This window comes from Leptonotus elevatus, chromosome 15 (assembly GCF_054856555.1).
Source record: "Leptonotus elevatus isolate MCC_2025b chromosome 15, RoL_Lele_1.0, whole genome shotgun sequence".
Taxonomy (NCBI): Eukaryota; Metazoa; Chordata; class Actinopteri; order Syngnathiformes; family Syngnathidae; genus Leptonotus; species Leptonotus elevatus.
Window position 1 is genome coordinate 432,144 of NC_141253.1, and position 25,616 is coordinate 457,759.

General features: G+C 46.4%; 6 protein-coding genes across 9 annotated transcripts; 2 read left to right on the top strand and 4 right to left on the bottom strand.

The window, feature by feature from the left end:
• Positions 1-41: 41 nt before the first annotated feature.
• Positions 42-2,083, bottom strand: rnf224 (ring finger protein 224). Of its 2 annotated transcripts, none has more exons than XM_086097273.1 (2): positions 1,913-2,083; positions 42-470 (listed from the first exon to the last, which is right to left on the bottom strand). In XM_086097273.1, the coding sequence occupies exons 1-2, from the start codon at positions 2,081-2,083 to the stop codon at positions 126-128; spliced, it is 516 nt and encodes a 171-aa protein (XP_085953399.1). In that variant the 3' UTR covers positions 42-125. The 2 variants fall into 2 exon arrangements, 1 of the variants encoding a protein (XP_085953399.1); XR_015097292.1 differs by lacking the exon at positions 1,913-2,083 and adding an exon at positions 741-826 and having other exon boundaries at positions 328-470.
• On the top strand, positions 232-15,580 carry fer (fer (fps/fes related) tyrosine kinase). 2 transcript variants are annotated; one of them, XM_086097267.1, is made up of 20 exons: positions 232-492; positions 7,184-7,306; positions 8,001-8,132; positions 8,224-8,397; positions 8,563-8,662; positions 8,738-8,921; positions 9,768-9,905; positions 9,978-10,097; positions 11,007-11,129; positions 11,202-11,400; positions 11,481-11,579; positions 11,989-12,195; positions 12,276-12,398; positions 12,480-12,536; positions 13,162-13,280; positions 13,928-14,022; positions 14,112-14,235; positions 14,320-14,474; positions 14,721-14,843; positions 14,898-15,580. In XM_086097267.1, the coding sequence occupies exons 2-20, from the start codon at positions 7,235-7,237 to the stop codon at positions 15,032-15,034; spliced, it is 2,481 nt and encodes an 826-aa protein (XP_085953393.1). In that variant the 5' UTR covers positions 232-492; positions 7,184-7,234; the 3' UTR covers positions 15,035-15,580. The 2 variants fall into 2 exon arrangements, with proteins under 2 accessions (XP_085953393.1, XP_085953391.1); XM_086097265.1 differs by lacking the exon at positions 232-492 and adding an exon at positions 6,411-6,584.
• Positions 3,215-5,366, bottom strand: LOC147161363 (uncharacterized). The gene is made up of 2 exons (XM_086096970.1): positions 5,222-5,366; positions 3,215-4,429 (listed from the first exon to the last, which is right to left on the bottom strand). Exons 1-2 carry the CDS (start codon positions 5,317-5,319, stop codon positions 4,180-4,182), a joined length of 348 nt encoding a protein of 115 aa, XP_085953096.1. The 5' UTR covers positions 5,320-5,366; the 3' UTR covers positions 3,215-4,179.
• cdc26 (cell division cycle 26 homolog) lies at positions 13,634-17,500 on the bottom strand. 2 transcript variants are annotated; one of them, XM_086097275.1, is made up of 3 exons: positions 17,345-17,500; positions 16,037-16,136; positions 13,634-15,941 (listed from the first exon to the last, which is right to left on the bottom strand). In XM_086097275.1, exons 2-3 carry the CDS (start codon positions 16,115-16,117, stop codon positions 15,732-15,734), a joined length of 291 nt encoding a protein of 96 aa, XP_085953401.1. In that variant the 5' UTR covers positions 16,118-16,136; positions 17,345-17,500; the 3' UTR covers positions 13,634-15,731. The 2 variants fall into 2 exon arrangements, with proteins under 2 accessions (XP_085953401.1, XP_085953400.1); XM_086097274.1 differs by having other exon boundaries at positions 16,037-16,146; positions 17,345-17,493.
• prpf4 (pre-mRNA splicing tri-snRNP complex factor PRPF4) lies at positions 17,439-23,707 on the top strand. Its single transcript, XM_086097271.1, has 15 exons — positions 17,439-17,561; positions 18,316-18,513; positions 18,588-18,774; positions 18,837-18,924; positions 19,010-19,089; positions 19,171-19,264; positions 19,543-19,637; positions 19,714-19,772; positions 20,163-20,286; positions 20,384-20,473; positions 20,570-20,692; positions 21,603-21,710; positions 22,537-22,655; positions 22,992-23,098; positions 23,204-23,707. Exons 2-15 carry the CDS (start codon positions 18,342-18,344, stop codon positions 23,288-23,290), a joined length of 1,533 nt encoding a protein of 510 aa, XP_085953397.1. The 5' UTR covers positions 17,439-17,561; positions 18,316-18,341; the 3' UTR covers positions 23,291-23,707.
• A 446-nt stretch (positions 23,708-24,153) lies between these two features.
• On the bottom strand, positions 24,154-25,083 carry ufc1 (ubiquitin-fold modifier conjugating enzyme 1). Its single transcript, XM_086097272.1, has one exon. The coding sequence runs from the start codon at positions 24,971-24,973 to the stop codon at positions 24,320-24,322; it is 654 nt and encodes a 217-aa protein (XP_085953398.1). The 5' UTR covers positions 24,974-25,083; the 3' UTR covers positions 24,154-24,319.
• Positions 25,084-25,616: the final 533 nt, after the last annotated feature.

The window sequence follows — 25,616 nt, forward strand, 5'->3', positions numbered from 1 at the left end:
ACACTTTTATTCAATATTTATATTTTTATAGGTGAAAAAATGGTTCATGCGAGAAATCCAAGTCTAAGAACCATGACAGATCACATCGATCTGAAAGAGGATATGATTAGACCCCGCCCCTTATTTTAGCTCCGCCTCGGACAGCAGCAGCAGCAGCAGCACAACCAATAGGAGAGGGGCTTGCAACAGTTGCCGTGGCGATGAAAGCGCGGCTCAGCAAGGCCCCCGTGCGACCACGCGTCTGCGCCGGCGACCTCCTTGCCCGCCGCCCACGTGCTCTTCCCGCCGTCGGCCGCCGCCATCTTGTCGGCCGCCGCCATCTCGCCGCTCGCCGCCGCCTCGGCAAGGCGAGGGGCCGAGCCGGCGTGCGTCTTGAGGGCCAGGAAGCAGGCCAGGTCCAGGTCGAGCGCGGCGGCGCCCCCGCGTGGCCGGGGCGTGTTCTGGCGGCATTGAGGACACGGGATCCACACCTGGCGGAGAGCAAATGTGAAGGTTGGTTGACGTCCAGTCCAGTCCAGTGACGTGCGACGCTGGCTAAAAACTGAACACGTATTATGTCGTGATTGATTGGCAGAGTTGCGAATAACGGCGTTTAAACTAACGGCGTTAGGTAACTCTGGGTGTATTTATTTTTTCGGACCAATCCAACTCATTCTTCTCCCCATTTTCGAAACGCCGTTATTGTTACTGCATGTGAAATGCGTTGCGTTACAAGGCTCGAAGTTAGCTTGTTAGCTTACAAGAAGTTGTGCGGTGACTGGCTCTGAAAACGTCAAGTTGCGCACAGTTGGAGGCACTGTTGTTGTCGGACCTCGTCACAATGAAAGTGTCTTGACAGCTGAATGTATATTGACTTTTATTTTGGAGGTGCCGCGGGAAGCGTGTCACGACGTGACGGACGCGTCGTCCTTCCTTCCTTAAGGCTTAGCATTTTAGTTAGCAAAGACAACTTTGACAAGAGTGACATTCATCAAAACAACAGTAGAGATTTACCGAAAAATGGAGTAGTAGTTATGGCAACGATTTTGGCCATGATAGCATTTCATAGCACTGGCGATTTATTTTATATCTTGATTATTTTATACTTTATACTTACTATACTTTATATTTTATTTTATTATATACAAAAAATGCCCGTGAAATCCTGGAGAGACATATGTGCCTCAAATCTCCATATATCCAGTATTTATTTCATTTTTATTTTTATTATGATTGCTGTCGTAATTGTCAGTGGTAGAACATTCATCACCACTCCAAATTTAATGAATATTAATAATAATTATTATATAATAATAATTATTATTATTATTATTATTCGCAAAATTGATGAAAAGTGAAATTTTAATGAATAATAATAATAATATTATATAATATGTAAAGGCATTTGTGTGACATAAATATTCACAAAAACAAAGGAAAGCACCCTATAAAGCCTAGACATAATTTCAATTCCTTGTATAAAATAATAATGATAATAAAAATAATAATAATATTTTAAAAAATTTAATCCAAATTATTTGATATAAAAAAACATTTAAGTAGTGAAAATAGTTGCTTTGCCTGGTAATGAGTTACTTTTATAATGAAGTAATTTAATTACCAACAGTTACTTTTTTAAGCAAGTAATGAGTAACTATAATTACTTTTGTAAAGTACCGTTCCCAACTTGGTGAGACTTTTATTTTGAAGTGTTGCCGTGGCGGCGTGTCGTGGGATTTTTTAAATAATTTCAACAAAAATAAGATTTAAATTTTCATTATTTTTTTTACTGTCATGAAGGAAAATAATCACCTTTGCGTTCCTTCGCTTATTTGTTGGCTCGAATGGGACGAATTTTTGCTGCAATGTTTCCACCGTTGCAAATAAAGTGGCGCTGGCTTGTGGGAGGGGCTATCCGCCGAGAAAATGTCACCTGCTCATTGATGACGGCGTCCAGTCGCTTGACGCACGCCTGGCAGAAGGTGTGGCCGCAGTGCAGTCGCCGCGGCAACCGGGCGGCCAGATCGTAGCGGCCGAAGCACACGATGCAGCGCAGGGCCGCCGCGCCGCCGTGCGCCTCTCCCGCTTCGTTGGACATTTTCATCTAAACGCACAAGTTGAGCTTATTTGCAGGGCCGAGCCAAGATGATCGTTCGCCATGAAGCCTTTTGGCAATGCGCGAGCCAATCCCAACAGCAGGTGTAGTTCCGTGTTAAGCCACAACATGCCAGGGCAGCACTGAGCTGAATGAACAAATGATTCAAAGCTCCCTGGCAAAAAAACATCACACAAAACCAAAAAGCCTTTTAGAGGCTGACTTTCGGAAAACACACCTGATGATGTCACATCCTGTCTGTTTTGGACTTTGATCTTCTCTATCCCTCGGCGGCGTCTGACTCGCTGGTTGTCGCCGCCGTCGTCTTCAGCGTCACTTCCTGCTCACCTTCACGGCACTTTTGTTGCATTTGGATGAAATATTCAAGAGCTCTTTTTCTATTGGCTGCCGCTGATCAGGTTGCAGCAGTGAACAGCGGTTGCCTAGCAACGGGACTCCACGCGTCACTTGTGAATGGACGCCTTATTTGAGTGTCACGTGATCGTGATCATTTTTCAACTTCATGTCACCCCCAAAAAGATTGACATTTTGTAACATTCAACAACGTCGATGTTTGAGCTCTTGTTTAGTTTTTGCAAATTTTTTAAATACTTCAAAATAATAAGTGATGTCAAAATGTATTTTAAGATGTTGTCATTTCTTTCTTAATTTAAATGTGGTTTTGTATTTTATTTAAATTTATTTCATAATTTTTTTAAATCTAAATTGAAAAAGGTCCGGTTTTGCTTTTAACTATTCTCTTTTCACAAAAAAAGAATACAAATCACGACAATTTAGATTGTTTTCTTAGTAAGTCAAATTTAATTGAATTTTTTTTTAAATAATATATGATTAATAATGTGTATTGTCTTTTTTAAGAAAATTAATTCTACTATTATTTAGTTATTTTTGGTGCGTGTTTGTGTGAAAATCCATTCTATTTTAATGGAAGCATATTGATGCCACACCAGAAAAGAAAAAGGTTGCGCTCTGACGTCATCTCCTGGTTCGCCTGCCGTGACGCGTCAGCAACAGGAGCAAAATGTTGCTGCACGTGTCACGACCTGCCGGTTGAAACGCGAGCGCCCCCTGTGGTGCTGTTCCCCAAATCATAACACAAGAGCGACGAAAAGAGCAACGTTGTCGTAATCCCACATTTTTATGTCAGTATCAAAATAAAATAATGTGTGTTAGAAGAGGTTATTGAAAGCAATACAATTCCATATGAGCTGTCAAATGTATAGAAGGAAGATACAAATCATATATTGTCATTTTCTGTACCGACGATGAGGAAACACTTGATCAGGGAAAACATTTCTGGAAAGAGAAAAACAGTTGAATGACTCGACAAGTTTGCTAGTTGTTGCCTTGACAGCGACTGACCTCCTCCACTTTTGTTGACCTTCATTATCCTCGCTTGACCTCGGCTCTGTTCCAGTTTGGGTCAAAGTTTGACAAACGTTTCAACATCTTGATGGATACAAAAAAATCTTTAGTCCCTTTATTATATTCACAAAACCGATAAATCAGCTGATTACTTCATTTTTACTTCATTTTTTTGCTCTTTATAACGGGAAGAATATTTGACTGTTTTGTTTTGTCAACAGAGGCAAAAATTGGCCAATTTTCTAATATTTACAAAAAAAAAGTCATTATCTTGTCTTATGTTGCAATGTCTTAATGTGAGAAATAAAGCCGGCAAAAATCATCCCCAAAAAAGCGAAAAGATTTCCTGGGGTTGGGGGTTCCATTTGAAAAGGTTTATATCGGCCAATAAAATCAATTGGCCGATGAAGGGGTCCGGCCCTAATGAAAATGCTGACAATTGGCAAACATTCCGACATTGCAAACCATCAAAGCAACATTTGAACACTAAAAGAAAAGCACAGCTGGCAAGTTCATTCAATTGGCACCTTCAGTCTTTCATGTTTCAGTTCAACGGGAGGTCTGTCGGTTGTGTGAGGCGAGCTGTTAGCCGTTTGCAGCTAGCTGCTAACAGATCAGCCTCAAAAAAAAACGGCGGCCATTTCACTTGTCTTCAGTCGACGTCGTCTTCCTTTAACGGGGGCCAATCAGCCACGCGCGGCGTCCGGCCGGCTCTGACATCACTTCCTCCTCCTGCATTGGTAGCAGCATGCGCAGCGCCCCCCGCCGCCCTCCTCGTCCGCTTCCTTCACCAAATATGGCGGCGGGCTCACGTAGGGGTTCGGGTCGTTTCCGTTGAGCGCCGCCGGGTTGGCGATCACCGTGGCGCCGTCGGCCGACGTGCGCAGGTGGGCGCGAGGGATGGTCACCTGACCGTACGGGTTGTCCAGCGACACGCGGATGTTGGACGACATGGCGCCGCCTGGCGAGCTGGCGGCCAGCAGGAAAAGGGAGGGAAAATGTCAGCAATAACTGTCAAATTGCACGTAAGCAAAAATATTGCTTCAGTAGGACAAAATGCAAACGTGCTCAAAAGTTACAGTCAATTGGATTCATCCACAAGCACAAATCGGGAATCCAGACATTATTGAATCGACTCCGCGTGTTTGGGGAGGGAATGGCACAAAACAAAAAAGGACCACTGATACACTGGGGGGGGGGCTTTAGATATCGGCAGCCTCTTCAACTACCCGATACATTGAAATAAGTCCTGTAAAATGAGGCCCGACACGATACCTGGTATCGATACAAGCCATTCCTACTGTAATAACAAACAAATCAAAAGAATTGTGACACATTTTAACTCTGGAATTAATGATTTCAAAGGAAATAACATAAAGTTTCTGTGATGAGCCTTTGGAAAATGCGATCAAAGATGAAGACAGTTTGAAATGTTTGAAACGATTCTCAACTCTCATTGTTATCGCAAGAAAACGATACTTAAATCACTGGAATCATCTTCAAAATGCCGGTCTTATGCAAATCAATGGCAATTTGACGACGTGTTATTGCTTTTAATCAGGAAGTCAAATTGAATTCTCAAAAGCTCGTTGAATTGTTGTATTCAGATTTGAGCCTTGGCGGAGGTCTCTGCTTCCAAATTCGTAAAGAACAATCTGGATGCCGTTGCTCGAAAAAGAAACGTAACGCGAGCCTCAGGTTTGAGCAGCGCGTGTGAGTGAAAGAAAAAGACGCCAATTGAAGGAGAAAAGTGCTACTTGCCTGTTGAAGCTGACGTATCTTGAGGACAAAAGTCCAAACAATGGAAAACTTGCAGCCGGTTTCTTTCGCTCTCTTCTTCTTCTTTTTTTTTTCAGCATGTTTGAAGCTGGCTCGACCGCTCAAACCTGTTCAACTGGATGACACGCCCTCTGTAGAGGGCAGCCACGCCCCCTTTATCTCAACAAGTGGAATGTTGACAAAATGAACAATAGGTCCCACTCGACCCAGATTCTTTTTTTAAAATAATCTTTCATGTCATGTCCTTTTCATGGTTTGCAAAAAATGGGCTTGGAAATGAGGTTTTTCAAGCTATTTTCAGTTGCACTTTCACATTTTTCATTTTGAACAGGTTGTTCTCATTAATATTCAATATGAAATATCAATTGATCTTGTGTGCCCCCCAATCACTTTTTCTCTCTCTCTCCTTCTCAGCACCATTGACAAAGCGTATTGCAGTGCCGCATTTTGGCACAGGGGGGCGGTGGAGTTTGCTCTGAGCGCACCGTAAGTTGGTGGAAAAAGCTCAACTAAAGTTTGTGCGAAAGCAACGAAAAGAGAACATGCCTGTTCAGTCTCCGTACTACGGTTAAGAGTTCACTGGACAGGGGGGGTTAACAGCAGTGTTAGCCACAAAACCAGCATAATGACTGTTAAATAATGTTATAAGGACTGTCAAGATCATAAGTCATTGTTGAGTTAATGAGTATAAAACGAATGAGGCTTTCACTTTGCCACATCCAAAATGGCGCTGACTTCTGCTTATGCATTCATACAGTCTTGTAGATTATATTTCAGTTCGTTTGTCAGTGGTATTTGTGTGTATAAGCGAAGAGCGCATCATGGGTAGGCCGGCTGGTAGCCTGCTACCAACTTGTCATTGAAAACGTATGCAGTCTAACGGGGAAGCGCTGATTTGAACCATTTCAACCGTTGGAAAGTTGATGCTTTATATTGAATCTATTTTAAACATGCATAGCGTGTCGTTACTCACTACCCTCTTCCGGGACACGACAGTTAACTTGATTTTCACGCATGCGCAAACTCTTATTATGTGTACAATCCTATCTGTAGTGTACGTCACTAATATTTTTCAAATAAGATTTTTGTTTTTAAATATGTTTATTTGCTCGCTCTTTCAAGGAAAGCAAAATGGGGTTTTCGCAAGTTCCCCTCGTGCTTCCGTTTCCGGCGGAAGCCCCTCCCTGTTAGCCTTAGCCATTAGCTCAACGGGGAACGGGATTGGGAGAAAGTGGAAAAGGGAGAAGAAAAGTTGGCCAAAGGACGAAATGAGCGCAGACGGGGAAAAGCCAAGGACCGCGGTGACCGGACACTGAGTGTGTCGCCCCAACTAGCCGCCTCTCAGGTGCTTTAGAGCGGCGCAAAAGAGCCAAAAGACGTCGTCGTTAATCCTCGAACGTCCCTCCAGTCGCCCAGGAGGGACTCCACTCCCTCCTCGGCTCCTCACTCGCCTTCTCTCGTCTGCCCTTGCGTCCAACGGGCTGAGCCGAGCGAGAAAAGAGCGGACACGCGGAGAAATTGCTCCGGTGCTCCGGTGCTCGTTGCTCGAGTGACTTTCGGCTTCTAAGCGATTTTGCTCGCCACTCTTTGCGGCGGCGATTTGGCAGCTTGTCTGCTGGAAGTCCTCTTAGCATGCTAGCTTGAATTTCCCATTCACTTGAATGGGCTGCGGCTTACTTGACGCTAGCCTCACTTTTTACACGTCACTTGCCGCTATTATGCGTTTATCCCTGCCTTTACAGCTATTATTATATATAGTTTGGTTTATCAGTTTGTATGACGGAGTGTCCTAGCTGTTTTAGATAACATTTTACACAAATGTAACACTAACATCGACAAGAATGAAAGTTGTGTTCATGTCCTCAAAACTAGTTAAAGTCGAAATGTTAATTTATTATTATTATTATTATTTTTTTTTTAACGTGTGTGTCTTTCCTCTTACAGTGGATCATGCCAACGTTCCTCTCTCGACTTCGCCGTTAAGCCGCCTGACACATGATGGGCTTCGGTCGGGATCTGAGGAATTCCCACGAGGGATTACTCAAATTGCAGGATTGGGAATTAAAGGTATGCCTTTTGCGGTTCTCCATCTTCTTGCCAGCCCTATTTCTGACAAAAACAAGTTCAAGCTAAATGTTCACAAATGAAGGGTGACCATATTCTTACTTACTTGCCCCTGCCTTGAAATTGTGGTACCAGTCGCAGTTACATTGTGTACTTCACCTCCTATTAGTCACGCACTTCTAACCGGATATGTTCATGACGCCCGATCAGGATGCAAGAAAATAGTCTGTACTCATAAAAGAGGACACCTTTGGTCACCCTAACAAATATCCCTGCAAACTGGCAGAGAACCAAGTTGGAAACGGTGCATAGAATGCAAACAATGACCAAAGTTTGGGGTCAATTCACACTTAAAACCAATGATAACAAAATACAATGTGTTTACTGCTTACACAACAGCAGGTTGTAAAATACACCATTAACGCAACGTAGCATTTTTTATCCACTGATGCCAACACACCACAACAAAAAAGGTGAGGTAAATACTGTACCGGATGTACATGCAAAAAAACATGACTAGAAATTAAAATAGAAATGTTCTGTTTTTTGGGCTTGGGAACAGATTAATTGCATTTACATTATTTTCTTTGAGAAAAAAATGTTTTGACGATTGAACAATTCGGACTTTGAGCACTTCACAGGAACGAATTATGTTCAAACTCTGAGGTGTGTGTGTGTGCGTGTGCGTGTGTGTCAGCTGCTGGAGACGGTGAAGCGTTTCATGACCCTGCGCGTGAAGAGCGACAAGGAATACGCCGCCCTGCTGCTGAGCATGACTCAGCAGATGGAGAAACAGGAAGCGGCCGACTACGTCAGCACCGTCAGCAAGGTGAGCGCCGACACGGGCTTCGCCGACACGGGCTTCGCCGTCACTTCCCGCCTGCCGCGCCTCGTCCTGATGTCGCGCCCGCGCGTGTCAGTCGTGGTCGCAGGTAGTGCGTCAGACGGAGGCGCTGGGTCGCGTCATGAGAGGTCACGCCGACGACCTGAATTCGGGTCCGCTGCACCGCCTCGCCACGCTCATCAGAGACAAGCAGCAGGTGAAGAAGAGCTACCAGAGTCTTCATCAGCAGCTGGAGAGCCACAAGCACAAGGTGTCTGCTGCCATCGCACGCACTAAAACTGCCGTTTATAACATTTGTTAGCGCAAAAAACCTCCTTTGTTTTCATGTTTGTCAATTGATTTCAACTGCCCAAGAAAGCCATTGTTGATGTTATGATTATTATCATCACTATGACTTTGCGGTTGTTGTTGCTAGGTGACCAGGAGTGACCTGGACAAGTTGAAGTCCACGTATCGCCAGCTGAGCCGCGACGCCAACAATGCCAAGGACAAATATCGAGAAGCCCTCAGCAAAGGTTCGGCTCCCATTTTGAAAAGTTGTCACGGCCGGCCGGGCCCCTCCAACGTTGTTATTTTCTCGCGCGCGACAGGCCGCGAGGCAGAGCGAGCCCACGAGCGTTACGACAAAGCCACGGCCAAGCTGCACAACCTGCACAACCAGTACGTGGTGGCCGTGTGCGGGGCGCAGACGCAACAGGAAGAACATCGGCGGCACGCGGCGCCCTCCTTGCTCGACGCCCTGCAGAGGATGCAGGAGGACATGACGCTCGCGCTGTGAGTAACGCCGACGCCCGACGCAACTTGTACGCTAAATTGGGAACACGAGAAAAATAAATGCTTAGCGTGAGACCGTCATGCAAAAAGGCTGCAATTTGAGAGCATACGATTCAAAATTCAACACCTTTGAAATATTTTCTTTACTTAAATATTACTTATCAATGAGGATGTAATGATATCCAAACATCACAATACGATATCACAATATTGTGGTGGGGTTGGCGATATATATATATATATAAATAAAATAAAAAAAGTCACAATATTGTAAAAAACAAAAAAGAGCTCATACTAAATCAACCAAAAAAAACAAGCAAACAAATGAATGAATTAATTTTAATTTTAATAAGTCGGACCAATCAGGCATTGTTTAGGGCGGGACGACACCAATGAGCGCTGATGGCTTTGTACATTTTTATATGGTAAAGATTTCCGTTTTTAGGGTGATTTGGGCGCCGCCATATGGACAAAGTAGGTAACGTTATGCCTAAAGGAAGACCGCGTTTCTCATAAGGACAAGCGCATTGCGTCGTTTTCGAGCTCATGGCATTCAAATTGACTTCCATCTTTGTAACGAATGAGGAAAGGAAGAAGTGACGCGTGCCATCAAGCAGTTGGCACATTTGTCGTTTTTTGTGTGTTCCCCCTCAAAGTTGCGTCGTGCCAGTAAAAAATGATACCGACCCCCTCAGGCCATCGCAAACGGGACCATTCAACTCGTTTTGAGTCAATGTTTCATCAGAAGCGTTATGAACATATTTGATTAAAGTTGAAAAATTCCTTAGTGCTACTTTAAAGTCCAAATTGTTGCATTTGAGCACAAAAACGTTTGCGTGTGTTCAGGAAGAACATCCTGGAAGAGTACTGCGAGATCAGCAGTCTGCTGACTGACGAGGTGGTCAAAGTCCATCAGGAGATTTCTGCAGCCGTTCAGCAGATCGACCCGCTGGTGGAGTACCAGCACTTTATCGACGCCTACAGGTCGCCGCGGTGACAGCGGACGCCGTCTGCCTTCCGCGTGCGCCGCTGACTTTTTGCGCGTGCGTTTGACAGGTCTCCCGAGACCCCCGAGGCCAACGTGGAGTTTGACACGTCCCTGCTGGACGAGACGGACAACCTGTCGGCCAACGAGATCCTCTGGAACACGCTGACGGCCGACAGTCTTCACGCCATGTGAGGGCACGTGATCAAAAAGTGGCGATTCCTGTGGCAAAAGTTGAAAAAAAGAAAGAAAAAAAAACAGTCCGAGGAGCATGATACAGTTCTTGGGGTATGATGGGATTCCCCCCACCCCCAAAAAACAAAAACAATGACAAATCATTTGAAACAAAGACCTATATATCCCATTGTTCCTTCAAATCGCATGAAATGAACGGCAGTTTTCACGCTTCTCATTTGCAGTTGCTGTTTGCAAAACGGCCACAAGAGGGCGGCCAACAGCTCCATACTCGCCCATCCTTAAAGGGATGCTTGACTCATTGAGTCATTTTCAGCAATAAAAAGGTCACATTTTGTCGAGAGTTAATTTGAGAACTTAATTATTTTTCATGTCCAATACCTTTTAAAAACAAAATGTTCCACTTGCTGTCAACTAAAAATGACATCAACTTGCTGAGGAAATAGGTAACAACCAATCACGGCTCACCTGTTTTCTGGCTTTGAACATGAAAAATAATGACGTTATCAAATTCTGGACAAAATGTCAACTTTTTACTACTAAAAATGGCTCAATGGGTCAAGTATCCCTTTAATGATTTTCAAATGCAAATCATTCGGTTCCATACAATTAGATTTTAAATAGTTTTGGTCGTGTTTACCGATATGTGACAACATGTAAAAATCCCAGTCGAGTGCTTGGCGGCAGTTGGAGTCGTTCTGCCCTGGAATCAACTGCAAGTATGTGTAGTTGACTATTAAAAAAAAAGGAAAGAAAAGAAAAACAATTGGCAAGTGGTCGGCACGTATTTTGTCCGTATTTAAAATGTCGTTTTCGTCATGCATCAGCTTAGGAAGGTCGTGGCCCGCTGCAGGTTTGAAGCCGCCCGTCCCCGATCCGCGCTCTGACGCCCAAATGTGTTTCAGGTTGTCGTCGGCCACGGACGAGTTGGCGCTGACTCAGCAGAACCTGAGGACCAAAGAAGCCCTGGTGGACGACCTGGACGCCAAGATCAGCAGCAGCCAGCAGAACACAGACAGGAAGTCGGAGTCAGTGTCTCCGTCTCGCCGCCGGCGTCCTTTGTCTGGCCGCTTCACGTCTTTCTGTCCGTCTGTCCTCAGCTGCGTGCTCCTCCTCAGCCAGAAGTTGTCCCTCCTGGAGCTGCGTCAAACTGTCCAATCGCTGCGCAGCTCCGAGGCCCGCCTGGGCTCCCAGAAGGCTTTGTTGGACGCCAAGATGGCGGACGCCCCGTCCCCCCCGCCCCCGCCCCCGCCGCTGGCTCTGCCCTACGAGGACGACACGCGCTCGCTCGGCTCCACCGTAAGAACCGTCGGCGGAGGTCCGGGCCCGCTCGCAGCCTTTCACAATAAGAGCGGAACCTTCCTGTCTTGCCTTTTCAGGATAAAGGCAAGGAGAAGAGCTCTCGCTTGGATACGCTTCGACACTCGCTGGCGGGGATGATCCGCTCGCCGAAAGCCATGTTGGGCTCGTCGTCCTCGGTGAGCCGCAGCATCCGGGCCGCCGCTTTTTCCTCTCGCTTGAAATACTCGTTTCAAATCTCGTTCGATATCACGTTTTTCACAAAGAAATCCCAATTCATTCCATTTCATTCCAACTAGAAAATGAGTTCCGCATCTTTCACCACAATTGCGCAGTAAAATTCACGCAGTTGGAGATTATGTCCTTTTTATCCGAGTGCGATTCAAGCCATTCCAATCTTCAACCGTTTGGCGCCTTTCAACCCCCCCCCCCCCCAATTTTTACCTTCAATTTCCATTTTTTGGGACTGATTCAAACCATTCATTCCAACGTTCAACTGTTCAGCTCATTCATTCCTTCCTCCAAATGTGATTATAATAGTGCCAAATGGAGAATGTGGTGCAAATTCCCTTTTGGTCTGCATGGCAGCACTTCTTTGACGTCATCCCGTCGTCGGAGCGCCCCCTGGCGGAGCAGGAGTGGTACCACGGCGCCATCCCTCGCACGGAGGCCCAAGAACTTCTTCGGCAGCAGGGCGACTTCCTGGTGAGGGAGAGCCACGGCAAACCGGGCGAGTACGTCCTCTCGGTGTTCTCGGACGAGCAGCGGCGACACTTCATCATCCAGTTTGCCGACGTACGTAGGACACGCCCCCTGCGCCCGCACGCCCCCCGCGCCGCTCCTTTGACACGGGCCGTCTCTCTCCTTTCCGGCAGAGTCAGTACCGCTTCGAGGGGACGGGCTTCGGCACCATCCCGCAGCTCATCGAGCATCACTTCTCCACCAAGCAGCTCATCACCAAAAAGTCCGGCGTGGTGCTGCTCAACGCCGTCGCCAAGGCAAGTGAGCGCCCGCGGGCCGCCCGATGACGTCGCCGAGGTTTTCCCGTGTGTCACGTGTGCGTGTTGTCATGTGTGCAGGACAAAAAGTGGATCCTCAACCACGAGGACGTGGCGCTGGGCGAGCTGCTCGGCAAGGTGAGCGCGTTTCCTTTGTCGCTTTGGACAATCAAATTGTGACAACCGGATCAATTCAAAGACGATATTGCAGCATAAATAAAATCATTTCTTTGAGAAACAACTTCAACACACAAATTACAGCGGCTACGATGGCTGCATGCTATAAGCTAGCTTTAGTATTCGTTAGCGCCGGCGGTCGCACTGACATGATTGTTGGAACGCTACCGTTGGAGTCACGTTAAATTCTAACTATCATTTACTTCTTTTGATTCGAACCTTTCACCGTCAATCCTCCTCGTTTCTGTATTTGTGCATGTTGCACTCGCTAGCTGCAGATTTGAAAGGGGATGTTAACACGTGACGAGATCATTTTCGTCTCATTTTTGTTCATGAACTAAAATGTCCATTGATTTTAGTCCACTTTTTGTGGAGTCAAGTACATTTTTAGTCCTAGTTATTGTTTATTGATGAGGGTTTTATTCTAGTCTAGTTTCAGTCCGGTGTTGACAAAATTATTTTTGTTTTGTTTTCGTTGGCCAAATGAACACGAGGTCGCGGCACTAAATTAAAACGATGGAATTCCTAATGATATTTGTCATGAATAATGATTGTAATTGATTTACATATCTGGCTCCTCCTCCAGGGCAACTTTGGCGAGGTGTTCAAGGGGACGTTGCTGCGAGACAAAACGCCGGTGGCCGTCAAAACCTGTAAGGAAGATTTGCCTCCAGAACTGAAGATCCGCTTCCTGTCGGAAGCCAGGTGAGCGCCGCCGATTGCTGGCCGAGCGCTTGTGCGGCCCGGATGATGTTCGACATTTGAATTTGACGCCGTTGGATCGTGACTCGTTCCTAAGATTCCGTCCGCATTTGGCGGTTGCGACACGTCGCTCAGGATTGACAATGATTGCATTTTTTGTTGTTCTTACCTAATCAAAATAAGAAAAAGTATTAGAAGGCTTAAAGATAAATGACAATCGTTTTTTTTTTCTTCTTCTTTAAATGTCAGCCGGCCAGCAATCTGCGAACAAGGCTGACAAAACCGTTCGGTGCACGCAAAATATCCTCTTACCGGCTTGTAATTGTAGCAGAAATCCAACGCCATACTTCAGTCGCTGCCTGCGGTATTTTTTTTATTATTATTGATTGGGTATTTTCTCTTGATATTGATCACCTGTCGACCGCGACGGCCAACAGCAAGCCAAATACAGTCAAGCTTATTTACATATTGAATATTCATGAGAAAAGAGCCTTTCAAAATAACAGACAAAAATGAACCACAAAAAGCGCATCCTGCCCAAAAAAAGGAAAAAAAAGAAGTCTGATGATTAAAGGAAGAAGCAATAAAAATGAGCGCCAGCCAGCTTTGCATATTGTGAGTTTGATGGCGGCGTTCCGTGATGTGTTGAGGATCCTGAAACAGTACGACCACCCCAACATCGTCAAGCTGATCGGCGTGTGCACTCAGAGGCAGCCCATCTACATCGTCATGGAGCTGGTTCCCGGTAGGCGGCGCCGCGTCCTCGCACCTGCGTCCCTTTCCGTCTTTCTTTGAAATGTATTTATTGATCCCGGCCGGCGTTTGGCCTGCCAGGCGGCGACTTCCTGTCCTTCCTGAGGAAGAAGAAGGACGAGCTGAAGACCAAGCAGCTGCTACGCTTCGCCGTGGACGCGGCCGCCGGCATGGCGTACCTGGAGAGTAAGAACTGCATCCACAGGTGAGTTGCAGCGAGGACCACGCCCACGCGGCCGCCGCCTGCTCACGCTCGCGCGGTGTGTGTGTGCGTGCGTGTGCGCGTCAGGGACCTGGCGGCCAGGAACTGCCTGGTGGGCGATAGCAGCTTGTTGAAGATCAGCGATTTCGGGATGAGTCGTCAGGAGGACGACGGCGTTTATTCGTCGTCCGGTCTCAAGCAGATTCCCATCAAGTGGACCGCACCCGAAGCGCTCAACTACGGTAAAGGCCACATTTACATTTTCTGCTACTCGGCCTGCGATTGGCTCATCAGTCCTCAAATGCTAAAAGTTAGCCAATCTCATCAGTGTAGGCAGGAGGTTAGCGGCTAATGAGAGGCAGAGGAGGGGCGGGGTAGGCCGTGGCTGAAGCGCGCGCATCGGGGAATTACAAGTGGCGATACTCGATGCCGGCTGAAAAAAGTAGACGTATACTCGCCTTGGACTTCACCACCGCTTTCACCTGCAGGTCGTTACACTTCCGAGAGTGACGTGTGGAGTTACGGCATCCTGCTGTGGGAGACCTTCAGTCTGGGGGTGTGTCCTTACCCGGGAATGACCAATCAGCAGGCCCGTGAGCAGGTGGAGAAAGGTGAGCGCGCCCACGCCGCGTCCGCGCCACACGCGCTTACGTTGTGGTTGCTAGGTTACCGGATGGCGTGTCCTCAGCGTTGCCCGGACGACGTGTACAAGGTGATGCAGCGCTGTTGGCAGTACAACCCGGAGGAGCGACCCAAATTTGTCGAACTACAGCGAGACCTCGCCGCCCTCAAGAAAAAGTGACGGGAGGTGTGGCCTTTTTTTTCTTTTTTTTTTGCATGTGGCTTTTAAACACTCAAAATGACGCGGACGTCGTCACGCGTCGCTGCGGCGGATCCACTGAAGGCCGCTGGCGTGGCTAAGCTGCCTTCGCTCGGCTTCAGCCAAAAAGGAAGCCTGTTGGTCAAACAGGAAATGTGCACGTTTGCGTCAATAATTATAAAAAAAAACTAAAGTATGTTATTTCCACATGCAAGCAAATTGATTTCATGTCTAATCCTGTAACAATTGCAACCAAACTAATATTCTTATCTATGTACATTATAGTTTGACTTTTTATTTCTATTTATACTTTTTATTTCTCAGCAAATCCAGCATCTTAAGATGATTTTTTTTTTTTAAGACAATCAATAACAATGTTATTTATTTTTGGAACCATGAGACGTGTCCTGAGAGGGTGGAGCTTATCTTTTAGCGCCACTGCTGGTTCCTTTCTGTACATAAACACATGGTGAAACATTTTATAAGATAATTGATGCATTTATAATGAAAATAAAACACCAGACAACATTTTTTGTGTTATGACTGTGTGGAATTAACTGCTTGATTTTGAACTATGCAAGCCCCAGGAGATTAAAAACAAAACATTCTTCCAAAATGCACTTGCCAGGCCCCGCCCATATGAAACGATTCCGACATCGTTACACACACGAATCGAGTATTAAAATTGCAAACTCCCGAAGAGTGTGGGCAGGGTGGTGGGTTTGGGCTGCGGCTTGAAGCCGATTCGCTCGTTGATAAGCTCCGCCCTCGACACGGCGGTTGAAGCTGAGGGCGGAGTTTCTGCTCCGATGACGTCGCCGCCGCCGCCCACAGAGTCGCCGCCCACTCCGCCGCCCGACTCCGCTTCGTCTCGTTGACGTTTCCGTGCCTGAAAGAAAGCAAGACCCAAGGAATATATAAAGATAGATATACTTTCCATTCCCTCAATGACAGCGAGATCATAAAATAAAGCGGAAACGTGACCTCAAGTTCTTTCTTGATGCTCTCAAACTCGTCAGTGTCATCAATCTTAAGCTCCAGACGAGTTGGTTTCCTCCTCAGCATCTTCTCTTGGACTCATTCACTGAAAAAGGCTGAAAATGTCAATGTCAGTACACGCCTACACGTGCACGCGCAGTCGCGCACCCACCAAGTATGGTTTGAATCATTTAGGGACTTTCTTGAACTGGTCCAAATCGTCTGAATTTTAGCTTCTCAAAAATAAATACTCTCACATTTATTACTCTTTCAACAAAATAAGATACATTTTAAATAGAGTGAAATCTTTTTTTTTTTTTATCTGCTTTAATTAAATAAAAAAGTAACCAGGTTCATCAATTATCAAAATAATCGTGAGTTGAATTACTAGGGGTAGCAGAAATGGAACATTGAAACAAGGAAATGATTTGAAAGAATTGATTCACAAAAAGAATCGATCTTTTCGAAACATTTCCCCACAGTGACACCTGGTGGCCAATTGTAAAAAAATAAATACAATCAAACAGTAGAGCAATGTTGCCAGCTCCCCCGTAAGGACATTGGCTGTCTGACATCACCTAATTTGCACAACTGGCAATCGGCCTATACTGTGATTGTAATGGACGCCATAAGAGAGAGAAATAATATCATGGGAAACAAAAACTGTCAAAAATAAGTACAGTATAGAAGATGCTGACGTACCGGGATCGAACCGTGGTTACCTGCATCACAGAATGTTGTCGGCCCATTGTGCGGGTGCGTGACCAGTGAACCAAGCGCCGAAGATCTTGACATTTTATGATGTAGGGCGATGATGAATACGGTCATTTTATATACGGAGTATACTTGGCTTGGATTTATTTCAGATTTAAGACATTTTAATATAGTGCAATGGTCGGATTATAGTTAATTTTATAAAATATATACCAAAACACAGTTCCGATTTTGCCATCACTATTAATTACTCTTAGTTAACAGTTATGTAGTGTATTCGTACTTGGTGCGTTTCAACTGAGCCTGGAATGAAACAAATTGAAATGGAAATTGGGAGTATTTCCTGCAGTCATTACGTTAACTGCTTTTAGTAACTCGACGACTTGAGTAATCTACAGCAGCCAACGTATACGAAGACTTGGTAATTGGTTGATAGTATAAAAAGCAGTCCATTTGTCACCTTGGACATACTGAACGAACACACGTGACATTGTTAACGCTTGTAGTGTGCATTCAACAAGAAGTGGATGCTAAAAAGATGGCGATATTGTTTTTATGGGCGCTCCCGCCTTTGAAGCCAGCAAGCATGCAACAATTTACCTGCCGATTGATTTCAAGTTGCGTCGCGACTTTGCAGGAACGTGTTATGTCGGCTTCTGACTTGTTCCGTGGTTTGAAATGTTGTACTGTCGTTTTCCGAAGCCGTCGCTGAGTCCAGGAAGTACAACCTTTGAAGCCGGAAAGTGGTGTCATGTGCATCCGGGTCACTGTGCGTCATCCAGCCTCATTCAAACAGCGCTCAATTGCTATTGTGCAGGTATGAGTTCGATAAGCTTTAAATAGTTGTTGTAGAGATTGCTCTCCGTTATTTTAGTGGCTACAAACCCATAGAAATGCCACATTTTATAATGTGAAAGTTTGTCGCTACTTTGACGCTCGTTAGTGACTCAATGTGGTTAATGCTAACGCTAGCTGCGAACAAGCGGCGGCATGTTTATTTGGTAGAGTCGTGTTTCTTAGCATTGCTCAGAAAATATATCTTTATTGTTATCCTTATTCACGTCCGTTATAAATAGATTTTTCTAATACTTGTTTTTCTAAAATGATTACAGCTAGTAGTCGAGAGTTTACGATTGAGTTACGTTCCTTACGGCGGCGACGTAAACCAATTTGTACATAAACGCAATGCGCTGTACTCTGACTATATTTACACTGGAGTCATTGCACTAAATATTTGTGTGAAAAGTAGCCCTAAAACAATCCAATAAACAACAGTAAATAGGCCGACGGCACTAACTGAGCGTGGCCTCGCTACCAGCTAATTACTTCATTTCGTCGTATGTCGACACGGTCGTAAAGCGCTCCTCGTTGCCGCGATTCCACAGTAACTAAAAGTATCCGTCGCATACGCCCCCAAAAAACATGGCCTTTTTTTGTTCGAACTTTTGTTGTGAAATATTTTCTATTATCTTTTGTTCCATTAATTGTTTAAACGTGTTGTACTTCTTGTTGTGCCAGGTCACAATAATTGTGTTATTTGGAAGAATAACTGTTGTCCATTTACTGTGAAGTACTTCCCGCTGGACCAGGTGCCAGGATGTCAGACGACGAGGACTCGGCTCCGGCCCCGAAGAAAGGTCGCGTGTTCTATGGAAGCCTGGAAGAAAAAGAGCGCGAGCGTCTAAATGCGGAGATTGCTGGCAGCTTGTCGTCAGGAAGTGATGGCGTCAAGGCCGGAATCGAAGCAGGACACATAAACATCTCATCTGGTGGGTGGCACCTTTTTGAAGATGGCCGCCGCACCGCGCCTGCCAACTGACCCATTTCTCACGATGCTTTGCAGCCGAGACGCTGGAGTTGGAGGATCACGTGAACGAGAGGCAACAGGAAGCGCTCGCCGAGTTTGAGAGGAGGCGGCGAGCGCGACAGATCACCGTGTCCACGGACGACACTGAGGTCAAGGCGGGGCTGCGAGCGCTCGGGGAGCCAATCACCTTGTTTGGGGAGGGGCCAGCGGATCGGCGTGAGAGGTAGGTCGCTTCCTGCAACTTTGCTCTTGTCCACTTTGACCTCCATCTCGTCCCCTTTTCAGGCTGCGTGGCATTTTGTCCGTGGTGGGTCCAGATGCCCTGAAAAAGTCCCGGAGAGACGAAGAGCGAGCGAAGCGATCCCACGAAGAGGTTGGCATTCGGCGTAAACACAAATACGCCTGTTATAATGAGGATGAAGTGCATGTTTAGTTCTTTTCTGCTCGACCAATCACAGTGCCACCAGACATGGTACCACGAAGGTCCCGCCTCTCTCAAGGACGCACGTCTTTGGCTGGCCCGTTACTCTCTGCCAAGGTGAGTGGCCACCGACTGGATCGACATGAAGTGCGTAGACAGTCAGTGTGTGTGCGCGCCGCGTGTTGTTGGGTCCGTCAGGTCGATGAAGCGTCTGGAGGCGGCCCGGGCCCTAAAGGAGATTTGCGAGGCGACCAGAACCATCCGCCAGCAGGAACTCAACAAGAGCCTGAGAGTGAGTGCAAGTTAGCTTTAGCAGCGAGGGAGGGGATTTTTTATTAGTTTTATTTTTATTTATTTTTTTATTTGATGAGACTTGTAATTTGATGATACAACAGTATTTATTGGGCACTTTGTATGTTGTTTGTATGTCGTTTTAACCTGCTGTGTTATCTTATTTTATGGGGACGACAGATGGAAACTAGCATTGTGCAAAATCTGGTGCCGCCATCTTTCGAATGTTATTGCACACTGTCTTTTTAATCAACTAAACTCCAACTCTTTTTTCCGTAGAACCTGAACAACTTCTGCAGTCAGATCGGTGACGATCGACCAATCAGCTTCTGCCACTTCAGTCCTGATTCCAAAATGCTGGCAACCGCCTCCTGGTGATGCACCTGCACGAAGGCGCGCGCTCAAGCGGCTAATGCTACGCTAACGTGACGTGTGACGTGTCCCCCACAGGAGCGGCTTGTGCAAGCTGTGGTCCGTCCCTGACTGCAGCCTGATTCGCACGCTGAGAGGTGGGCCACGTTAAGAAGCCAAATCTTTCCTTTGGCGCTGACCTCAAGTAACCTCAATCAGCAGTTTGGCAGACACAATTAGGAAGCAACTCTTCACATAAACGTCAACATGCTGTTTATTGCCATTCATGTTTGTTGCTTGATAGAATTAAGGAGAAGTCAACAGTTTTTGTGTTTGATTAGATTTTTTTGAATGCTTTTATTTCACATTTAAAACACCCATTATTATTATTATTATTATTTTTATTTTTGTGCATCTGGAATGCATTAATAGCTTTTCCGTTCAAGTTTTTCGGAGCACTTTTATCTTCCAAATCTGCGTGGAAAAAAACACATTTGCACTTGTTGAATGTTTGTTGCAGACTCCGCCCCTTTGTGTCTATTCTGCAGGTCACAACACCAACGTGGGCGCGGTGGTCTTCCGCCCGCAGGCCGGCGTGTCTCTGGACCAATCGGATGTCAGTTTGGCCTCGTGTGCCGCGGACGGCTCGGTGAAGCTGTGGAACCTGCTCAGGTAAACAAGAAGACGCGGCGGCGAGCGGGCGGGCGGGCGGGCGCCAAAAGGAGGGAAAGGGGAAAAGTAACACCCCCCCCCCCCCTCTGTGTGGTAGCGACGAGCCGGTGGTGAGCATCGACGACCACAGCGAGAGAGTTTCCCGCTTGTGTTGGCATCCGTCCGGAAGGTTCCTGGGATCCACGTGGTAAACCGATTGTTTGTCTCTCTGTCGTAAAGTTCGATTCTACAATAAAAAGTATTGCAAAGCAGCGAATGACGCACATTCAACTCGACTGCGCAGCTACGATCATTCGTGGCGTCTTTGGGACATGGAGGTGCAGGAGGAGATTCTGCATCAAGAAGGTCACAGCAAAGGCGTTCACGACCTTCAGTTTCATCCTGATGGATCGCTGGCTGCCACTGGGTGAGCGCTCGCACGCGACGGAAGACGGAAGACGACTGTCGGGGTTCACGCCCGTCTTTAAGTCTTTGAATTCTGTTTGACATGACGCTGAGAGGCATTCGAAATCGAAATACTCGTTCGTGTTTTACTTTTGTTTGTTACATACAAAATGGCGCAAAGGAGTCACGATAGCACAATTGAGCTATTTAATAATTTTGTGGCCACTGATTTATAACGAACAAAATGACCCGGAGTTGCTTTGTGTTCCAAATAGCAATTGCTCTGAATTCGAAAAGAAAAGAGTACAGTTCCTGTCGCCAACGTCCATCATGAAACACAAATGCCACCTCGTGGCAGAGAATTGCCTCGACACAAATCTACGACTCATTGTTTTACACTCTAACTGTAACTTGATGAATTACTGTATCAATGACCTAAATGACTACAACTTTACTTAGTAACCATATTTGTGCACTTTTATGTTCATTAACAAGACTATAAATATAACCGTGTGCACCTAATGTGCAATTGATTGTGGATGATTGCAATCAACTGACAGCCTAATCGAATTAGTTTCAAGTCGTCTAAAATGAGATCTGATGTTACCTGCAGAAACCGACTACACACATTTCACTTTGGCAGCGTTGCGCCATTCTGGCTAAAATGATGATCGCAACCATTTTGACAACTCGCCACGAGGATTCATTCGATGAGCGAAAGCGTGTCAATTTGAATTGCACAACTTTTCACCAAACGTTAGCGCACACCGGACGCTGATCCCGTTTGAGGCGCACGCTCCCATGTGTCTTCTTCTTGTGCTGTCCTTCGGCTTCCCGAGCATTGCCAAACAGATTTAAGCGAGACGAGTGTATGATCATGCCGCGTGTGCCAAGTCTTACTGCAGTTAAGTGCGGCCCGTCTCCCCCGGCAGCGGACTGGACGCCTTCGGACGAGTTTGGGATCTTCGCACGGGACGATGCGTGGTCTTCCTGGAAGGACACCTGAAGGAACTCTACAGCGTGCACTTCTCGCCCAACGGGTCAGCCAATCACGCGGCAGCACCGAGGGTCACGTGACGTCGCGCCATCTTGTTTTTGGGAAACGTGCTCAAAGCAATTCCACATGCAAACTGTCCAGATTGAGCTTGGTCTTATCAGTGACAAAGTCAAAAGAAAAAAGTTAGTTGTATGATCTAAAAATCGTAATGATGATGATTAGACATTTATTATCAAACATTAACTCAATTGCTCCCAAAAACGTTTACGTTTTTGTTTTTTTATGCTAGAGCATACTGAACTGAAGAGGTTGCTTAAAGCAATGGTAGTTATTACTAAAAATGTCCAGCAGTTGGCAGCAGAGCATAAGAGAGCAACCGGGGCCATGTTGCAAACAAGCTCTTTTCCCCACAGTTTAAAAAAGATTTGTGAATAATGATGAAGCTCAGCTATATGCTAATGCTAATTGCTGCAAAACGGAAACGGATGGTAATATCCTAATGTTGCTTTTGGTAAGTTCCATGTTCTTTTAGCAACAGAGTTTAATTATTATTTTTTTTTTTAATTGCTTGCAACAAAATGTATTTATAATTTTAAGTTGAAAAATGTGCGACTTTTTTGCGGTAACATTCCATTTTAAGTATAAAAAAAAAAGAAGCCTGACATGTTTTGATTTGATCAAAATTCATTAGCATCTTTCAACACGGCGTTTTTCTGCCAACCTTCCGAATCGGAATATGTGGCGGGCAAACGGACAGAATGAGTCTCGACCGGGCGCCTCATGACTACAAAGAGATTTTTAAATGTGGATTTTTTTTTTCCACTCTATGAAAATGGCAATATAAAGATCACGTTTGTTTTCTCCCTCAGCTACCACCTGGCGACAGGAAGTGGAGACAACACCTGCAAGGTTTGGGACCTGAGGAACAGGAAGTGCCTTTACACAATCCCCGCCCACCATAACCTGTTGTCAGGTGTCAGATTCCAACGTAAGCAAGCACGTTTTGTTCCTTAATGAAAATGTCACAACTTGTTTGCCTTGATGCTCGACACACACACACACACACACACACACACACACACACACACACACACACACACACACACACACACACTTGTCTTTGTATCATGGTGGGGACATCTGATTGACAAACTGCATTTTCGAGCCCGTTTTTGTTTTTGTCCCCCCCCCAGCTTAACTCTGAGACCTCGTGTTTATTTCCGATACGCGTTATGATTCGCCAATGTGCGGAACAGCCGCAGTGTAGCGCCAACTTGTGGTGTGGACGACTTACACGGCAACGCGCGCGTTTGTGTTTACGCAGCCACAGACGGCAACTTCCTGTTGACGTGCGCGTACGACAACATGGCCAAGGTTTGGAGTCACCCCGGCTGGATGCCGCTCAAGACGCTGGCCGGCCATGAGGGCAAGGTAGACATTTTGTCTTCTCCTTTTCTAAAATGTGCTTTTTGCCATAAATGCTGACATGCTAATGAGGGAGCGTCTGATTGATGGCCTTCGACGTTGCTTCGTCAGGTGATGGGCGTGGACGTGTCCCCCGACGGCAAACTCATCGCCACGTGCTCCTACGACAGAACCTTTAAACTTTGGGTGTCGGAATGACGTGCTTTGTTTCACCTCATTCATTCTTTGTTTCAATTCTTTCTTCAATAAAATGTGTTTTTTTAGCAACAACGCGTCAACGTGGACTCGAGCTCGTCTCCAGATCGGGTTGCCGCATCAAACCCAGCATGTTTGTGAATTGATCCCAGCGTTAGAAAGGTCCAAAACATGGCAATGTCTCTCAATGACCCGTCTGATTTGATTGATCAACTTTTGAAATGTAACTTTAGAGACGGCATATGTCACACACCTGACATTTGGAGGTGTGACGTCATGAAGAAAAGAGCTAACAAGTCAAACTTGTGGTGCACTGAAATCTAATCAAGTGCGTCTACTTTTGTTGCTAAATGGATTTGTTCTGTTGGTTCAGCCCTTCCAACATTTTAGTTGATATTCTCAAATATATAGTTACTTCAACTTTGAATTTTTAAAGAATCATTTATTATGTTTCATATTAAGCGCCATCCATCATCTACCGCTTAATCCGGGGTCGGGCCACGGGGGCAGCACTTTTAGCAGGGAAGCCCAGACTTCCCTCTCCCCAGCCACTTCAACCAGCTCCCCCCAAGGCGTTTCCAGGCCAGCCGAGAGACAGACGTCTCGTCCCCGGGGCCTCCCGCCGGTGGGACATGCCCGGATCACCTCTCCAGGGAGGCGTCCGGGAGGCATCCGAACCAGAGGCCCGAGCTCATTTGAAATGAAATCATTTCATTATGTCAACACTTTTATAACTTTTATATATTGCTTTCCCCCCAGCTGATTAAAATGCATCTCGCACCGTTTCCCCCCCCAGTGGAGGCTGGAACAGATTAATTGATGGCACAGAACAAATTGTTCTCGTATTTAAAAACAATCCACGCTCATAGTTTAACAAGAGGTGATTTTTTTTTGTCTCTCTCCCCAATGTTTTTATTGACATTTGTTTTCACAGAGAAATCGTTTCAGGTGTTATTTTAGTGGCAAACGCGATTGCACGGCAGCACGTCACGTGCAGCAAACGTTCGCAAGCGCTCACGCGTGGGCGTGACGTCACAGCGGCGCCTTCCGCTGCTCGAAGTGGACCACGAGCCCCTTGGCAATCAGGTCCGGAACCTCGACGGCGAGCCACGGCCCAAGCCCGAGCGCAATGAGGTGGGCCAGGCCGAAGCGCGGCGAGTTGCGGGCCCACAGCGGCGCGAAGTGTTCGGTCAGGCAGATCTTGCCGCCGCGGTACATCTTGGCCGTCTTTCCGTCCAGCTCCGGCAGCGCCACTTCCGGCGCCGTGTCCGGGTATGTCACGGGGATGTCGAACTCCAGCCGGAACTCGTAGCGCAGCATCTCGTGCACGAACCAGCACGTGCCGGTCCAGCGCGTGCCGTCCGCGTTGGACTCGAGGCGGAACCAGTCGTTGTCGGCCGCCTTGTTGCTCTCCACGAAGCGGATGAGGGCCTGGTACTCCTCCTTGAGGCGCTGCGGCCACAGCGCGCGCTCCCGTGGGCCCGCCTGCGTCTTGAGCAGCGGGATCTGAGACACCGCCTTGCGCGTGGTCTCGTCCGCCATCCGCACGAACTCGGGGGCCAACAGAGTCGGGATGTTCCTCGGAGACACTCGCTGACGTGGATCCAGCAGGTTTCCGCTGCCTGTCGTCACCAAAAAGTGACTCGCCGCTTCCTCGCCTCTTCGGCTTTCTGCCCTCGGGCTCATGAGCGCCCCCTAGCGCACCTGTCCGACTCAAAAAGGACTGAAATAAACGCACCAAATGAAACAGCTCTATTTATGGGGTAGAAGTCACGGACTTCCGACTTCCGGGTTTTACACATCAGCGGCGTTTCCGGCTTCTGCTGGCCGAGTTCCAACACTCGCGCCCCCGCCCCTGCGCCGCCGCTCATCGGCGGGAGGGTGACAGGGCATATACCCTATTGAACTCATTTTCACATTCTCTGACCGATTCAAACCACTTTTCAAAATAAAAGCACCATATCACGACGTTTTTCAAGTCCCAACTTGAAATTGTTCAGCTACTATCCCAGGGAATTTTTAAAATATCCAAATAAAAGCATTATTACATTTTTAATTGAATGAAAAGTTGTAATCACGAAATTATGTGACCGTTGTGTTTTTTGTTGCCTGTTCCGGAAATGTGTCATTGAATGAGAGCCATTCACTTAGTTTATTAATATCAATTTTATTTACTTGTAAAGTTGAGTTGAGTTGTTTACTGCCACATCCAATATGGCGGAAGCACAGCGGTTGATATCAAGTGGGATAAAAAGCGTAACGTCTACATTATTAAGTATTTCATATAGTTTTCGTCACTGCACCAAATTTGCGTAAACAAGCAGCCGAT

Excerpts from the sequence above, each read along its gene's own strand:
- rnf224 (XM_086097273.1), bottom strand. The coding sequence starts at position 2,083 with ATGAAAATGTCCAACGAAGCGGGAGAGGCGCACGGCGGCGCGGCGGCC. Across the intron at positions 471-1,912 it reads ACGCCGTCATCAATGAGCAG|GTGTGGATCCCGTGTCCTCA; the intron begins GTGACATTTTCT and ends GCTCTCCGCCAG.
- LOC147161363 (XM_086096970.1), bottom strand. The coding sequence starts at position 5,319 with ATGCTGAAAAAAAAAAGAAGAAGAAGAGAGCGAAAGAAACCGGCTGCA. Across the intron at positions 4,430-5,221 it reads AGATACGTCAGCTTCAACAG|CTCGCCAGGCGGCGCCATGT; the intron begins GCAAGTAGCACT and ends GCTGGCCGCCAG.
- fer (XM_086097267.1), top strand. The coding sequence starts at position 7,235 with ATGATGGGCTTCGGTCGGGATCTGAGGAATTCCCACGAGGGATTACTC. Across the intron at positions 7,307-8,000 it reads TGCAGGATTGGGAATTAAAG|CTGCTGGAGACGGTGAAGCG; the intron begins GTATGCCTTTTG and ends CGTGTGTGTCAG. Across the intron at positions 10,098-11,006 it reads GCCGACAGTCTTCACGCCAT|GTTGTCGTCGGCCACGGACG; the intron begins GTGAGGGCACGT and ends AATGTGTTTCAG.
- cdc26 (XM_086097275.1), bottom strand. The coding sequence starts at position 16,117 with ATGCTGAGGAGGAAACCAACTCGTCTGGAGCTTAAGATTGATGACACT. Across the intron at positions 15,942-16,036 it reads GCATCAAGAAAGAACTTGAG|GCACGGAAACGTCAACGAGA; the intron begins GTCACGTTTCCG and ends GCTTTCTTTCAG.
- prpf4 (XM_086097271.1), top strand. The coding sequence starts at position 18,342 with ATGTCAGACGACGAGGACTCGGCTCCGGCCCCGAAGAAAGGTCGCGTG. Across the intron at positions 19,773-20,162 it reads CCTGATTCGCACGCTGAGAG|GTCACAACACCAACGTGGGC; the intron begins GTGGGCCACGTT and ends TCTATTCTGCAG. Across the intron at positions 23,099-23,203 it reads TGGCCGGCCATGAGGGCAAG|GTGATGGGCGTGGACGTGTC; the intron begins GTAGACATTTTG and ends TTGCTTCGTCAG.
- ufc1 (XM_086097272.1), bottom strand. The coding sequence starts at position 24,973 with ATGAGCCCGAGGGCAGAAAGCCGAAGAGGCGAGGAAGCGGCGAGTCAC.